This window comes from Patella vulgata, chromosome 4 (genome assembly GCF_932274485.2).
Source record: "Patella vulgata chromosome 4, xgPatVulg1.2, whole genome shotgun sequence".
Lineage (NCBI taxonomy): Eukaryota > Metazoa > Mollusca > Gastropoda > Patellidae > Patella > Patella vulgata.
In genome coordinates, this window is record NC_065882.2 from 59,780,303 (window position 1) to 59,793,778 (window position 13,476).

General features: G+C 36.7%; 1 protein-coding gene across 1 annotated transcript; it reads right to left on the reverse strand.

Moving 5' to 3' along the window:
- Window positions 1-3,400: 3,400 nt before the first annotated feature.
- Window positions 3,401-9,261, reverse strand: LOC130010353 (tartrate-resistant acid phosphatase type 5-like). The gene is made up of 6 exons (XM_050547075.2): window positions 9,175-9,261; window positions 8,004-8,212; window positions 6,731-6,855; window positions 5,800-6,000; window positions 5,236-5,383; window positions 3,401-4,723 (listed from the first exon to the last, which is right to left on the reverse strand). Exons 1-6 carry the CDS (start codon window positions 9,218-9,220, stop codon window positions 4,475-4,477), a joined length of 978 nt encoding a protein of 325 aa, XP_050403032.1. The 5' UTR covers window positions 9,221-9,261; the 3' UTR covers window positions 3,401-4,474.
- Window positions 9,262-13,476: the final 4,215 nt, after the last annotated feature.

The following is a 13,476-nucleotide window of genomic DNA, read 5'->3' on the forward strand; positions in this document are numbered from 1 at the left end:
TGACAGTGGAAACCTAGATTAATGGTTGTACAGTCTGTAGACCAGGTCCAGAAAAAGGGCTAAATTTTGGATGTTTGTATTGTGTCCAGTTCACTGACATTTAATTGGCTGGTATGCTAATCTAAACAACATGTCCGACTTGATAGCATTATTACCCTTATATGATGACAACTATAAACCTGCCTGCTATTGGGAGTATCAAATGACATCAATTATTATAATCGGTATCATTTCTGGGAAAATTAGTTGTTTATTTATTCCAAAAACCAAGTTTTATCATTAAAAAGAATGGTAGTGGATGCCAGAATAAAGAATTGACATCTTTCAATAAAGGTGAGCTATTTATAATTATAATTATATTCTTTCTGAAAACAGAACATATGTATTATGTAGTTTAATTGGATAAGGATTTGCATGTCTAAACCAGAGACAAAGTACTGTAGTAGTGGGTATTCGCACAGAATTTGCAAATACTTAAAGGGACTATCCCGATTTCAAGAGAGTCAGAAAAATAAAAGTCAGAGTACGTATGAAATTTAACCGACAAAATATAGAGGAATGATGTATATACCTTCTCTCAAAATTCCAGCTCAAAATATTGGGTCGTTTGGACGTGAACATCAAAACTGCTTATCCCGACACGTAACCCTTTTAAGATTTCGGATCAGTTTTTTCGTTGGGTGATCTGATAATCGATTTCCGTTCCTTGGGAGCTATTTATTGTGAATGACCCATGTGCGTCACTTGATAACGAAAGGTAAATTTCACCTACACATTATTTTTTATAAAATAAACGTCTGGTTTTATCCAGATACCGCATAATACATCTTGGGACACCGGTCTCCATTTCCAGATAAAGACTGACGGGTTTAAGTTGTTTTAAAACGTATCACAAATATTGTGTTAGTTGCTCGGGCCTAAGGTAGAGTATTTTAAGGGATTTTAACACAAAATTAAGCAGTTTTATTCTCCAAGAAATATCGGGATTAGCCCTTTAACTAGATAAAATTTAAAATGCTCATTTCATTTTAAAATTAAAGTAACATTTCTTAAACTGTCATTTCAAATATGGTGAATTAACTTAATGATGAAGTTGATAGATAACAGCTTATTACATATGGAGACTGTCATATAACCAATATTCTAACCAACCCAATACATAACATATTCTTTTTATTCAAGGGGGATCACGTGGCTAAGTGGGTAAGACGCTAGCTCGCTAGCCTGGAGGTCGGGTGTTCGATCCCTGCATTGGCCGAGAAAGTTCATCCAGATTTTCCGGCGTGGTTCTCCCTTGTCAGTGATGCAGGACGGAGGGGCTGACAAGGAAAGCTGTCTAGTCGTTCGGATGGGACGAAAATCCGAGGTCCCGTGTACACATTGGCGTGCACGTAAAAGATCCCTTGGCAGTTGGAATTCGATATAAGAGTAGGCCGTAGTGCCGCTATCCGGGCAAAATTTCCCTCATTGCACACTGTATGGCGTATGCCCGTCTTCATTAGCCCAGGTTAGGAGCAGAACAGTAGGACGTTAAACTCCATTTCATTTCATTTCATTTTATTCAAGGAAGAACACAGATACCAGACCAGAGCTGTTATTTTAATTTAAGAGGGATCATTTCATCCGGTCCTGATTTTTATACGACTACATGTTCTTGTGGATGTATACTGCTGTCGCCATACTGTCCACTTGTCCGGCCATAATTTGTTTGTGACACTCAACAGGTCACAATTGTTACCCGAAGTTGACAGAACTTGAAATATAGGCATTTCTCCCAAAGATCTTGGTTTCTTTCGATATTGGCATGTACCCGACTGGGTCTCGTGTTTAGCTTGTGGATCCTCTAGAGGTCACAATTTTCATCCAGTTATATATTTAAATCCCAAAGATCTGGGTTCCTAATGTTGATACTTCAGACCGTAACTTGCTGGATTATGACCACTGATTGTAAAAAAAAAACCTTTGTTAGCTTGTTCTGTCCATCTAATGAAGACGGCATATGCCATACAGTGTGCTATGAGAGAAATTTTGCCCAGGCAGCTGCACCATGGCTTACTCATATCGAATTCCTACTGCCAAGGTATCTTTTACGTGCACGCTAATGTATACTCTGGCAGTCGGTTTTGGTACCATCCGAACGACTGGACGGCTGTCCTTGTCAGTCCCCCCATCCGGCACCACTGACAAGGGGAAGCCAGGCCGGAAAATCCCAACAAACTTTCTCGACCACTTAGCAACCGTGGCTCGCAACAATTTAAGATACTGATGATCAATAAAAATGTAGGTATTTTAGAATATTTGGGAGCTTTTGTATACAATTCGTTCATGTCTTTGTAAAGTTGTGTATCTTTGTATAATAATGTACATGTATATTTATCTTTGCTTACTGCATGCATCTTTCTATTATTTTTATTTGTATATATGCACATAACCTTGTAATTTGTTTATGCAATAACGTGTCTTCTATTACATCAAATTTAAAATATAAAAAGCTTAGTATAACTTTATGTAATATTTGAATCAAATGTTATTTTTATTTATTAAATTTTTATTTTAACTTTTTTTTTCTACATTTAATTTGAATGTGAATTAAAAGTCTCATATAGAAACTGATCCAAACCCATTTAAAGTAAATTCTGTGAGATTATTTTAATGCTAGGTTCCTACTGTCGTGCAATGCGTTTCGATGGGATTGTCCCTATTGAGTCCACGATCTGATACGTGCAGATACGTTCGGATACGTTTCGATACGATCAACACGATTGCTACGACTGACCTCAAATATATGATAAGGCCTGATAGTATCATTACAATGACTCCACGATTTCAATCGTAGCGCGAATCGTTACAGTGGAAACCTAGATTAATGGTTGTAGTGATATTTTGATGTTAGTAGGCGATGGCAAATCCGGATCCAAAATACCCAGCACTATCAGTGACTGAGCCAGAATTTTTATTATGAAAGATATCTCATCTCACAATCTTAATTACACACATCTTAATTCAACATTTTCTGGGGTGGGTGGCGAGATCTGTTTAGGTACACAGGTGGGTACGTAGCCGTTGGCACCCCCATGTGCTTCTTTCATGCCAACGCTATTCGTGGACTTTTATGTATTTTGTTCAAAACCAAAGTTTCATACTGATAGTTCTACCAATTCGGCTCAAACTACAACCTATGCCAGATTACACTTGAACAGAAAAAAACAGCATACGCCTGTTTGAATGCTACTGTCGGAGATATTTCTAAGCAGATTCAGCTAATCAATACTACATTACCACATCAATTTTTTTTCGTATATTTGGTACTGCATACCTGAGTCTATTAATGCTTCATGAAACAAACCACCAAAACAGGTATATTTAGATAAACAAACTTTTTAATAATTAACATGTACATTTCAATTAATGAGGTGATATGATCTGAATTCGATACACCGTAAAGTTAGAAATCCTTTATCATGAAGTTGACTTACTAATCATTGTGTAAGGTTAGAGGAGCTGTTGGCTCACTAACCTGGAGGTCCCGTGTTCGATCCTGGTTTTGGCAAAGGAAGTTCTGGATTTTCCACCGTGATCCCCCCTTGTCAGTGGTGCTGGACAGAGCACCTGGCAATAGAAAATGTATAGTCGTTAGGATGGGTCGTAAAACATAGGTCCCGTGTACACGTTGACGTGCATGTAAAAGATCTCCGGCAGTTTGCATTCTATATCATAGTAGGCTCCGGCGGCTCAAAATTACCGTCATAACCCGACTTTATTGGCCAAGACGGAGCTGAACAGTAGGACGTTAATCTCCATTTCATTTCATTTTATACAAGATTAGAAAAGCTTCTCTGTTTAGATCTTCAACTGCAAAATCTAAGATTAGTTTGTTGACACACTGTCCTTAAAGTCGTCTTCATATTTAGGTATACCGATCTATTTCATATTTATTTGCATCGGAGTAGGATATGATTATTCACACTAAACCAACCTACTAAAACCCAGTGCTGTAGTCTGGTAAGAATCGCGAATTAACTGTAAATGAGTGTGTACTAATATCTATGATGCGCTAACTAAATTAAAAAAAATGTGCAGATTAAGATTAAGATTTTTTCCATACACAGTCTATATAGAACGTCACGAAAGTAAGTACAATAAATAACAAATATAAACAATCGAACTAAATAAATTATTAACATATTGATATAATATAAACGGGGATTTTGAACAATCCATATCTATGGTCATGGAAAATATAGACATATTTAAATGATCGATTACTCAAGCACAGCATTAGTCAATCAAATTATATAAACTAGCGCCATTGGCAGCTACTTTGGTTTATCAGCAACAGTCTTGCTCAATCATCCCCTTGAGACTTTGAATATGATATGAATAAATAAAAATATGTATTATTCCATTTCAATAATTCGGATTTTTTTAATAACTGTAAGCATGACTGGATAAGGGAAATTAAATAATAAGAACATTAAAGAGTACGAGGTTTCATTACTGTCTGATACAGTAGTTTACCATCAGCTTCAATAAATGAAAAAGTCAAATTACTGGTTGACACATCTACATAACCAAAACCTCCTAGAGACAAGAGATTAGCCCAATGAAATTTAGATGCGCCAACTGGAACCGCGTTCGCGTTTGCTCGACTTGGATCAATAAAATTTGAGGCACCAACAACAAAGAAATCCGCCGTCACCCCATTTTGGGAATCTTGCAAATGCTGTAAAATAAAGTATTATAAAATTCATAAAATTATAAAACTACATTACAATTTGATTATCATATTTTACGAGTACCGATCGTTGACGTTATACATTTTTGTTATACTCTAGATGTTGTTTCTTAGAAATTATGTTAATCTATTTCCAAGAAAATCACGAAATAATCTGCAATATTTCGATTAATTAACTTACATGTATTTTCTTTTCTACGTTAGATCAGACTTTGCTTGAAATATGTTAGGTATCAACTTTCAATTGAAGGGAAGGCAAAGTTTTGTAATGAGCATTGTCTCTTCTTCGGGCTAATTAATTTTCGAATATTGTGTGGTATCATAATCACATGTACTTAAGAAATGAAATCAAATAAAATAGGGTTTAACGTCATACTCCGAATACTTATAGCGAGATAGCAGTTTTTCCATATAAATAATATCGAAGAAATATATAGTCTAAATATTTTGAGCGATAATGTATAGCCAATTTGTCAATAATAAATATATGTGTTATCTACCTGTAAATTATGATCATGTCCAGACATATAAGCTGTAACTTTATATTTATATAACATAGGTAATAATCTATCTACTAGACATTCTGTTGGGCCATGTTCAGCTATAGAATATACAGGAAAATGACCAGCTACCAATAAATATGTTGCTCTGGAACACATTAGGAATAAAGCGTTAAAAGATTTTATTTTAATTGGGTTTCTGGTACTAAAACTTCTATGACAAAGGTGCCTTGGTGCCAACAACCGTTATACAAATAAACATTTTGAGATGTGAACAAACTGTACTTTGCTGTCTAATCACGACAAGCATACGTTGTAGTTATATTGACAAGTACATGACTATACTATGACTGGGTCGTTTCAACTGGCAATTCCCTTATTGAGCGATACTAATGCCTATACATTACCAACTATGGACTATTTTAAAAGAAATTTCGGGGATTCTTTCTGCGAGTGGAAGTATTTAAAAGTGGGGTAGCGGTCGCGGGACCGAATAAGGTAAACTGCCAACACGATTTGGTGGTCACGAATTACGCGCTTGAGTAGTAATAGATGTTAAATTACTTGCTAACTGCTAGAGATTGTTCTAACCACGCCCATTGTTGTTCAGATGCCTGGTAGTTATCAGGTTTTATGGGCTGTGAACCTTTAAAATCACTCTCTGTATTTCCACATAGAGTTATTGTATCTAACATCAGAATATCTATAGTTGAATTAGTACCAGGCAGTTTAAAAGAAAGCGGGTAATAAAAATCTGGAAAATTCCTGAAACATTCAATAAATTCTGTACTAGTAAATGCATTTAATGTATGTAAAAAAAAACCTTATCATAGTTTGTGTATCTTCGCATACACGTAGCTTAACATCAAAAATAGTGTCCCATTTGTAACTTACGTCGGTTGGCAATATACATATATAGTTAATGTAGGAGTAGGACCGATTAACAATGTATCATTTCCTTCGTAATTTGTTTATCAAAAGTTGAAGTAGTGCGAATATTGTTGTTTTCTTTGTTTTTGGAGGGGTTTCGTAGTAAGCTCTTTGTTGCAATTAGTTTTCAACATTGAATTGTGCTTATTGATATTAAATATATTAACCTTGCTATAGAAAGAATGCATTTCTCAGTTTCAAACAATCATGAGGTTTCACGAACACGATGGCGTAAAACAACCAACAATGACTATATCGTACTAAAACAAAGATGAACGTAACCCAAAGACAAAGCAGAGTCAATTGTATAACATGGACTAATTATTTCACACAGTTACTCTATTTGTGATGGGTCGTTGGATGGCCGAATGGCTAACATGTGCGCGCTGTATCATAAGGTCTATCATTTAGTCAACTGGCGTAGGGTCGCCTGTCTAACTTATAACTTATAAACAGGACTACACGCATATGAAACATGTTTTGATTCCATTCGTTTGGGAATAGAAGATCGATTTTCGAAAGTTTAATTATATCCTCGAAACCTTCAAGAACGTTTCGTTATTACCATCTCTGAGAAACTTTACTGTAAGCTATTTCTGCAGAAACATTCCCGTGGTGATCATGATTTCCTGCTATAAGGTACCATGGTCTTTTTAGAGATGGATAGTCAAATATTTTTTCATAACTTTCCTTGAAAATACAAGAGAAAAAAAAGAAAAAGTTATTTATGATCTGCTCAAGGGAAGCGAGATTTTGACATAAGCGTTTTCTAATCGTCTTTTATCTGTAAGCAATTTCACAAAATTTTTATCAAGTAAATAGTGTCTTTTATCTCTGGTATAACTGATAGTATTTATAATCTATATTGTATCGGTCACAACCCATTGGTACGTGATGAATACATGGATAGTTCATAGATAAAGTATCGAGTCACTATACCCTTATCACTGAATTGAATATCCACGTACTCACTTGTTTATCTAATAAGGTTTTATTTTGCTATAATTATTTGAAGTACTCAAGGAGGTTTGTTGATTTCAGACACACCTATTTTATGTCAAATGCATCTATGATAATGCAGCCCAAGACTACAGTCAAAATAATTATCGGTGGACTTTATTGCCTCAAGTGTGTTGATCATAGAATAACGGTGGTATGTATTTCACCAGTATGTCACCCCCGCACCACTAAGGCTTTCTATAAAATGAAAGAAGGGGTTCCCTAAAAAAAATTGCTAGTGACCAGTTTATCCATTCTTATTTTGAAAAGATCTATCTGCTTTAAAGTAAGAATGCTAAGCATGAACGGGTCTATTCCATCTTCAATAGGAGGCTTAGTCTCGCTTTAACTACGTACATCTTATCAAGGCCTTCATGGAGTACCCTGCATAATTTGGCACTAACTTCGATTGGGTACAAGCCCAGCTTGTGAGCCTATCAGATTCCTCGATCGTCGCGAATACCAAGTCTCGCGCTTTCAAGCTAAAATGTCTACCTGTGATAATCGAGTTGCAAAGTTCAAGGTTCATTCAATGTCAAGGTTTCGTGGAGGTCGCGATGTCACAACCTCTGATTGGACGCTACTGCTCACGTGTCTGTAGATAATATAACTATTAAGTTCGGGAATTGTGCAGTAAACAAGCAACGACCACATGTTGTAAAACTCGCAGTCGTTGCTTCAGGAACATGGGGTCTATTCTAATTATGCAGTACCATTTATAACTTTCAAAATATAGACATTAAAAGTATCTTTAAACATATAAACATAAAGTCATAACGGTTTTGTATGTTTCAGATAAAGTAAATTATAATGTTAAACTTTACCCACTAAAATCTCACCTCAAAACGACTGTCTGTGACGTCACGAACACCATTGAAATAAAAATTATCACCAAGCGACAAAATAAAATCTGGATTTATTTTGTTAGCCATATCCGCCATTTGTTTAGCTACCCCCATTTCTACTGGTGTGGTGTAGGGGAAGAAGGGTAAACCTCCCATATCTCCTATCACCATAAATCTATGTGCCTCGTCATTTGAAGAATATCCTGGGAATAAGAAAATATAAAGTAGCTTGACCAGACAGTTCCATCGTTAGATATGTTTCATAAGAAAGATGATGGGAATTAAAACTTAAAGAGTATGTTATAATTACATGTCATATCACCCACGCAACCTATTACTAAACTTGCAATTAGCTCCGCTTGAGAACAGATACTAAGTTTCTTGACCGACATTTTAAGTAATAAATCGACAATTTTAGTCGAAAACACCAAGTACATGTATATATCGAGAATTTGAGAAGTATGCCGGCCATGCTATAAACAAACCCGTCATGTGCTCGATAGCAAGGACCATTGTTTTTTAATTTAATTCAGGTAGGACCCGGCATTTATGTAGGCTGGCCCCTTTATGACTGGAGCTACTATGGGATAGAAATTAATCTTTCAAAGAATGCAACGTTACAAAATTTTGCGTGACCAACTCTCCGCTGCAATTTGTTGCTAAAGTATACTCATTTTGGAGCATCAAATAGAAACAAAATTCATTGTAATGATTATCTCTTTCAAACGATACCGTTTCATTTTGATTGTATGTCAGGTAATTTCAAGGGTCGTTTGTATGCAGTATTTAAATACGTTTCAAATATTTATACTGCACACAGTGTAAAAGCATAATATTCACATACAGTCGATGATCAAATCTAATTGCAACCGACTATCCAGGTTGTATATGTTATTGTATGGCCAAATATACGAATTACAATTATTAAAACAAGGGTTTAAATAAATTTTATTATAATCATCACATTTATTATAATACTGGTTAATATTACAATACGGGTTGGAACAACAGCATGGAAAGGGGCAATATCTCGCACAGAACTAAAAATAATTAAGATACAGTTAACCAGTTTAAGTCAATAAATCCTTCCAAAATACTATAGAGGAAAATAGTTGAATAGCAGTATGCAATTTTATTTTATTTCAACATACTAAACGTTTCTTACCATAAACTAGGCCAATACAAAACGTGGTTACGATAATCCAAGACATCGTTTAAACAGGGTGGAAACTATTGAATCTCTTTTTAGAAGCTATTACATTATATACATAACAAGTTGGCTCATAAGTGTAACACCCCAAACAGAATGATGGCGTTCAAACCTAAAGTGTTTCACGTGATCAGGATTGATAACCATAATTTATTAATAAACACCATTCTCTATAAATAGAACAAGAAATGATATAACAATTTAATTGGTACAAATATATATAGTTAAATCAGATTAAAATATGTCAGTTCAGTTGATTTTCTTATTTCGTCCCATCCGTTCTACACCACTGTCAATGAGAAACGACGCTAAAAAAAATCCCGGGAACTTACACGGCCAACTCCACAGTGTACACACAGGGGTGCACGTATAAGATCTCTTGGCTATTGGGATTCGTTGACGAAACAGCGCGGTTCTGGTTCATCGGGCAAAATTTTCCTTCCCCGCACTGCACACTTGAACATGAAAAACAAAAAAATATAGTCTCAGAGCTGGCATCTTTCTTCTTTGAGCGATAAAACCAAATGTGAAATATCGGCAACGACTTGTGTATTGACCCTAACTCGTGCTGAAACTCGAATTCACCCGAATTTTCAGAATGAATCAATCATTAACTAAAACGAATTTTAAAAGCTGTGATGGTTGTTTATGTTTATTTAATTACACAACTACACAACAATATGTTCCCCATTCGCTGGTGTCTGTGTCTGAAAGACGGAAATACATTGCCCGAACAATGGACGGTTCACTGCTACGTCTATGGTCCTTCGAGAAGAATTCTGACATATATTAGGCCCACAAAATAAGGAAAAGCAGAATTATTTCAATGGTCGAAATATCTATACTAAAGGCTTACCTTATTCTATTTGCATTGTAAAAATCACCGCGATAAAATACACTTTTCCTTTTTTTTATATACTCCACTTCAATTGTATTCGTGTAGCCTATAATATAAAGGATTTTAGTTGATGTTTTCAAGGGTACATATATTGACATAAAAAACAATTTATAATAAGAAATAATGTTAAACCGGTTATATACCAAACGAATAAAACAAACAGAGCTACCATAGGGTTCAACCGTATTGCAAAATAAATGAAAATTTATCAAATAAAATTATTCATCTAAAAATCAAGTCTGGTCTTCATAAGAAGCGGTCTCAGTTTTCAATGCGCGTTTGTCGGGCCCCGCGACAGGGCCTCCGGGCCCTGGGACAAACAACTCGGCAAAGCAAAGGTCACTTTGCTGAAAATCAGAAGCTGAGATTTCACACAAATGGCACACCAAATACATTTATTACGTTTAGTTTTGCTGGTGTAATAATAATCAAATGTAGGGCACATGATTGACAGGAAATTTATGCAGGCAAACAAATGGAAAAACAAACCCACGCTGTCATTGGTCGGAAAAGGGTCTGCAATTGGCAAAAATATTGAAAAACATCGATATTTGTAGCGCCTAACGAAACGAGGGCGCTTTAGTTTCTTTTTTAATGATGGGATACCATTCAACCTACTTAGAGCGATCATAACCGCGTGCATGATCACTGGCGGCAGAGCACGACACTGACGGGCTCACAATCATTGTAGCGTTCTACAGGCTCGGACTAGGCCCTGATTACCTGGTGATGCCGGATAGTCTTACCCTGAAGGTGACGAGAGTCTCAAACGGAATGAGGACGGTCCGGGAACCCACGGCGCCAAAGCCCAGTTAGGTGGCTAATAGTTTTTAAATCACCTATTATTTAAAAAAAAAGTGGACTAACAGAATTCGATTCTAAGCCTACCAAGGTCACTAGATACCCACATTCAGAAGAGTCACCGGTTTTTTCCACTTTAGGCTAAGTAGGCTAACAGTGTAGGCCCTATGTTGTTGTTTTTTTTATCAATTTATAACAACACTATTTTTAAAAAAAATTACTTGGCATAGCCTACCTTACTTGGGTGTCCCAGCTGCGTCCCCACCCTCTGACGGACCCCGGTGTTTGAAGCCAAAATGTGAAGAAATATTTTGCCTTTAGGCTTCTAATCAAAATATTGAGCTGTTTGGATTTGCAAAAAGTAGTCACGTTACTCTTTTAGAGTTAGCCTATAAGACAACCCTGCGAACAATACACACAAATAAACAATGAATAAGCTACCAAACGTAGTCTATAGTCTATAAACAACAATATCAAATCAAGCGAATGGATCTGTGGGATGTGCTGTACCGTTCCGTATCTGTAATCATAAAGGCTTCACTCAAAATGAAACAAACTAACAAAAAAAAACCCAGAAAAAGTTAGCAATAAATACAAGAAAGAGGCATTAGAATGAAGCGATAGTTCCCAATTGACGTCACATGTTCGAACGGATAAAAAAATAACAATAATAAGGGCGATAGCCCAGATAAAATTTCGGAAAACACTCAAATGGTTACAATTAACAATCAATTTGGTGATCAAAATAAATAATGAGCACACAGTGCAAATCCCAACAAAGAGAGCATTCCTCATTCCTCAGTTTAAGTGCAGATAGGCCGCACCACACGCTGTTCAAACCAGTATTACAAACATGCGGACAAGACACACAAACTAGCCTACACAGACATTGCAATCAAAACGTACATAAGACGTATATAAGACGTACATTGTTCAATAATGTGGCTTGCTAATCCAGCCATCATTACCATCACTTGTCGCATTTTGTGGGCGATATTTGATTCTGTGGCACATGTTAAGCCTAGACTCGCGTTAGCGTATATCTTTAACTATGGCAATCCATACCTGCCACTTGGTTCAGGAATTGAGACCTGAACAACCAAGAACTAAACGGCCTACAAGTAAAGAAAAAAGGGCATCAAATGGTACTGGTAGCCTAATCCTTAAAATGAACGATACCTTGCATTTGTGTCGAGAGAGAAATTATGGTGGTTGATTGGTATCATATCGTGATGTCGTGGTGTCGCCCTTCATAAGGCGACAACCCGACATCACGACATTTTAACCTGATAATGTGACATTTTCACCCTGGGAGCAGAACAGTAGGTCGTTAAACACGATTTCATTTCATTTTCCTACTTTTCTGCACCAATCGGACTATTGAAGATAGGTTAAGCAGACTGCAGAGTGCTATCACGGAAATTTTCTATTGACAATGGCAGGACGGAGGGTCTGGCAAGAGATAACGTATAATCGTTCGGGTGGGACAAAAAATCGAGGTCGAATGTTCATATTGGCGTGCACGTAAGTGTAGGCCGTAGCGCCGCTATCCGGGAAAAGTTTCCCTCATAGTACACTGTAGTATAGCGTATGCACGTCTTCACCAGCCCAGTAGGAGCAGAAAAGTAGGACGGAAATGACGGAAATTTTCTATGGACAATGTCATTTCTTCATCGAATTCCAAATGTGAAGGGTTCTTTTATGTGCACGCCGATGTGTATACAGGATCTAGTGTTTTTGTCCCATCTACACAACTAGACACTAGGGTAACGTCATATAAAGTGCTTACGTGGGGTTAAGGGCCCACCATGAAAATCTCGGATATGATTGGCAGTAGATTGTCACGTGTTATGACACGGTAGTGTTTTAATGGCGGCATGCGTCCTCCAAAATATTGAAGTTGCAGATAAAAGGGTATGTATTCTGTGTGACTTTCAAATTTTTGGGTCACTTTTTCTTAATTTGTAGATGGGGGGTCATTGAGTGTAGCTTGGTACCTATAAAAGTTACAGGAATCAAATTTATATCGATAATAACACCAGTATTTAATGCTTCATTTGGTGCAAGCCTTGTTTATCTAGCGTCGACATAACGTCGGCCACTTTCAAATTTGCGCGAGTGGTGGAAGTGGGGCAAATAGCCCACTACTGCGCGGGGCATAACGCCTATACCTGGTCGACATACCCCACCCTACTGGGCTGATTACCCCAAAATGATACAAACATTTTATCTTTTTTTTTTATTGTTTTAGAATCATGGTTCGAACATACAAAAGGCTGACACAATATGGAGCTTATGGTGATTCAAATCTATCTTCTGCCTTAGACGCTGTTAGATATGGCACACCTCTGATACGAGCTAGCAGACAGTTCGGTGTACCCACAAGAACACTAAGGAGACATAGAGATGGACTAGTTGGTCAGCCAGGTATTCTTAAATTTGGTCGCTACAGAAAAGCCCTTCCTTCACATATTGAAGAGATTCTTAAGAATCACGTTATAGATATGGAAAAACGGTTGTATGGATTGACAGTAAAAAATCTTCAAAAACTTGCCTAT